This window comes from Suricata suricatta, chromosome 10 (assembly GCF_006229205.1).
Source record: "Suricata suricatta isolate VVHF042 chromosome 10, meerkat_22Aug2017_6uvM2_HiC, whole genome shotgun sequence".
In the NCBI taxonomy this organism is placed as follows: Eukaryota; Metazoa; Chordata; class Mammalia; order Carnivora; family Herpestidae; genus Suricata; species Suricata suricatta.
The window spans coordinates 78,922,075-78,925,246 of record NC_043709.1 but is presented as its reverse complement, the minus strand read 5'-3'; the positions used below and the strand labels follow the sequence as shown (position 1 = coordinate 78,925,246).

Here is a 3,172-nt window from a genome sequence, read left to right as displayed (position 1 = left end):
TCCATGCTGTGCACGGAGCCTGCTTAAAATGCTCTCTCCCCCTCTACCGCTCATGCTTGCTCCCTAAAAAAAAACTTAGTTGCTTATATTACAGTGATGAGATTATAACTTTTTCATTTCTCTGTTTTCCAAATTATCTGTGATTTTAAAAAACGATTTTTCTCTTTAAAAAAGTAATGTTAGGGGTGCCTCGGTGGCTCAGTCGGTTGAGCATCTGACTTTGACTTGGGTCATGATCACACAGTTCGTGAGTTCCAGCCCCACATTGGGCTCTGTGCTGACAGCTCAGAGACTGGAGCCTGCTTCAGATTCTGTGTCTCCCCTTCTCTCTCTCTCTGCCCCTCCCCTGCTTGCACTCTCTCTCTGTCTTTCTCTCAAAAATAAATACACACAAAAAAAGTAAAAAAAAAAATACTAATGTTAAGGGTGTCTGGGTGGCTCAATCAGTTCAGCTGCCAACTTCAGCTCAGGTCATGATCTCACGGTTTATGAGTTCAAGCCCTGCATCCGGCTTTCTGCTGTCAGTACAGAGCCTGCTTGGGAAACTGTCCCTCCCTCTCTCTGCTCCTCCCCAACTTGCTCTCTCGTTCCCCTCTCCCTCTCAAAAATAAACATTAAAAAATAATGTTAAGGTGTGTTTCTTTGAAAATGTATCAGTTTGCAGTACTGGTTGGTACTCCAAAGATGATTGGCTTTGGGATTTAGGAAGAACGGTGTTTATTTACTAGCTATGTTTTTGTAGTGAGTTGTTTTTCTTTTCCTAAGAAAGGACAAATCTAGGCTTAGTGCTTCTTGAAGGCAGGGCATCTCTGCTTCATCTTAGCAGCCTCTTCTGACTAGAGTATTTTTAAAAGCTTTGGCTCCTTAATAAATGTGTGAAACAGAGCCTGGCTCAGGTGTACAGAATCCACTGAGTTGGAGCACAAACTAGATCTGTAGCAGGCTTTTACTATGCTTTCGATTTTCTCTTTTGAAATATATTGTTGATGGCAATTATCTCCAGGTAACTGGATTATCTGGAACATTTCTTTCTTTCTTTCTTTGTGTTTTCTGGATCTTCCAGATCTTCTGCCCTAATCATGTATTGCATGCATAATTAGAAAATGATAATGCAAGGATTTAAAAGCAAATAAAATACATAGTAGGTACAGCCTTGAAGGAGGGGTCCTTAAAGACTTGAGAAAGCTTCTCTTGCTTTAAAAAGGGTAATCAGGTGCCAGGACAAAACTAGTGATGGAGCTGGGTTCCACTGATCACATTACAACTGCCTGTTCTTTTATTTCCCTCCAAATCAGCATCATATACCTCACAAGTGAGGTCTTTACCTCAGCAATCTGCTAGTGTGTGAGAAGAACATTTCAAAGGAAAGAGCCTCATAATATCCTGAGTTTTATTGTTTCATGGCAATAGGACCTTAGAATTTCAGCTCTAGTCCTAGGATGGACATAAGTGCTCATCTATTCTAAGTTCCTTTTTTTGCGGATGTTAACTGAGGTCAAGAGAAGGTCAGTTATTTCCTTGCAGTTATAGAAGTACCTGGGTGGAGGAACCAAAAATCACATCAGTGTGGTTTTCTGAGCAATGTTCTTAACACAGATGTTTTCTTTTCTTGTAGGAAACATGCACTGAGGATTTTCATCATATTTTGCGTCCTCACCTTCATTGGACTTTCATGTTACATACTATTTTTTGATGTTATGTTTATCTTTGAAAGCCTGCTCCCCACAGTGCTTGGACGCGGCAAAATGTGGGAACTACGGGAGATCATCACGCCATTCTTGAACTTGGAAGTGGAAGACTTGTTACCCTCCTAAAGACATAGAAGTTACTGTTACCCTACTGACTTTCTCCTTAATAAAGTTCTGGCTGTTCTTGTATTATGGTGGTTGATGTACTTTTCAAAAAATACTATATTGAGTGTTCAGCAAAGGACATTATAGTTATATGGAAATTGGTTGCTCACAGACAGAAATAATGAAAACAGTTTATCTTTACCCTTATGACTCACAATTACTTCTTGAATCATTCCACAGGTTGTTTAAACATTTACTTCAAACTACCAGCCTCTCCAACCCTGCGAGCATTGAGAGTCTCAAGTATTAGCTTCTTTGGTATCCCCTCCATTTTCTCGAAAAGAAAAAGACAGAATTCCTCTTCATCATTATCAGTTGTACTTCAATTAGATTGGGGGCCATATTTTGGTTTTAGTGGGTATTTCTTGGTTTTGCTCCTAACATTCATTATCCCCGTTTTTGCTTTGAAAGAACTATCTTCACTCAGTGAGCATAATTGTAGGTGGTCTTTCAGTCCGTGTCCCATGTTTTTCTGTTAACAACAGTTGGGAATATATTGAATCAGACATTCTCTAAGAATGAGAATTTTGTGGGGTGCCTGCGTGGCTCAGTTGGTTGAGTGTCTGACTCTTGATCTCAGCTCTGGTCTTGATCTCAAGGACATGAGTTCAAGTCCTGCATTAAGCTCCACACTGGGTGTGAAGCCTACATAAAAAATAAAATAAAATAAAGTGAGAATTTTGAGAAGAATATACAAAGAAGACAAATGATTTGAAACGTCTGATTTGTGAACTATCCTGTACCTTTTCTGCTTAAGTTTGTCAGAGTTGGTTCAAAGGAATTCTAATTGATACAGAAGTTTTCAATGCTCAGCTAAAACATTTTTATCCCTAATTGTGTAGGTAATGGGGAAATAGCAAACTTGATCTGTAATATGGAAAATAGTTATAATTGAACTGTGCAAGGTTAATAGAACCATAAGGAATACATTGGCTTTAAGAGAACAAAAGGAGTGTAAGGGATGGGTTAAAAGGCCGTTCAGTGGTTCAGGTGAACTAAGGAGGGAGAGAAGAGGATGCAAAGGAGAAAAGGGGTGAAGTGGATATTGTAAGGGTGGTGTAAGTATTGGGTTGTGTAATGAATGTGGGCTTGGAAGGGTGGTGATAGGGAATGTGGTCCCAATTCTTCTCTCATTTGAATGGATCTTGAAGGATGGATAATATTTTCATGCCAGAGATGAGGAAAAGGCATTTCAGAGAAAAGAAACATTTGAATAAAACTTAGAAGCCACAAATAAAGGTAGAGTCATGAAACTTGCTAGAGCCTATTACTCAACATACCAGTTTATATAGTCCTTTCAGAAAGCACTGCCTCACTCA

The 3,172-nt window shown here is 39.3% G+C and overlaps 1 protein-coding gene across 1 annotated transcript in view; it reads left to right on the top strand.

Moving 5' to 3' along the window:
* Nucleotides 1–1,877, top strand: part of SMCO2 (single-pass membrane protein with coiled-coil domains 2) — a 29,528-nt gene extending 27,651 nt beyond the window's left edge. The window contains exon 11 of the mRNA XM_029955521.1: nt 1,616–1,877. Within this exon, the coding sequence (XP_029811381.1) occupies nt 1,616–1,814 (199 nt within the window). The 3' untranslated portion in view covers nt 1,815–1,877. The remainder of the gene's footprint in view (nt 1–1,615) is intronic.
* The last annotated feature ends 1,295 nt before the right edge of the window (nt 1,878–3,172 follow it).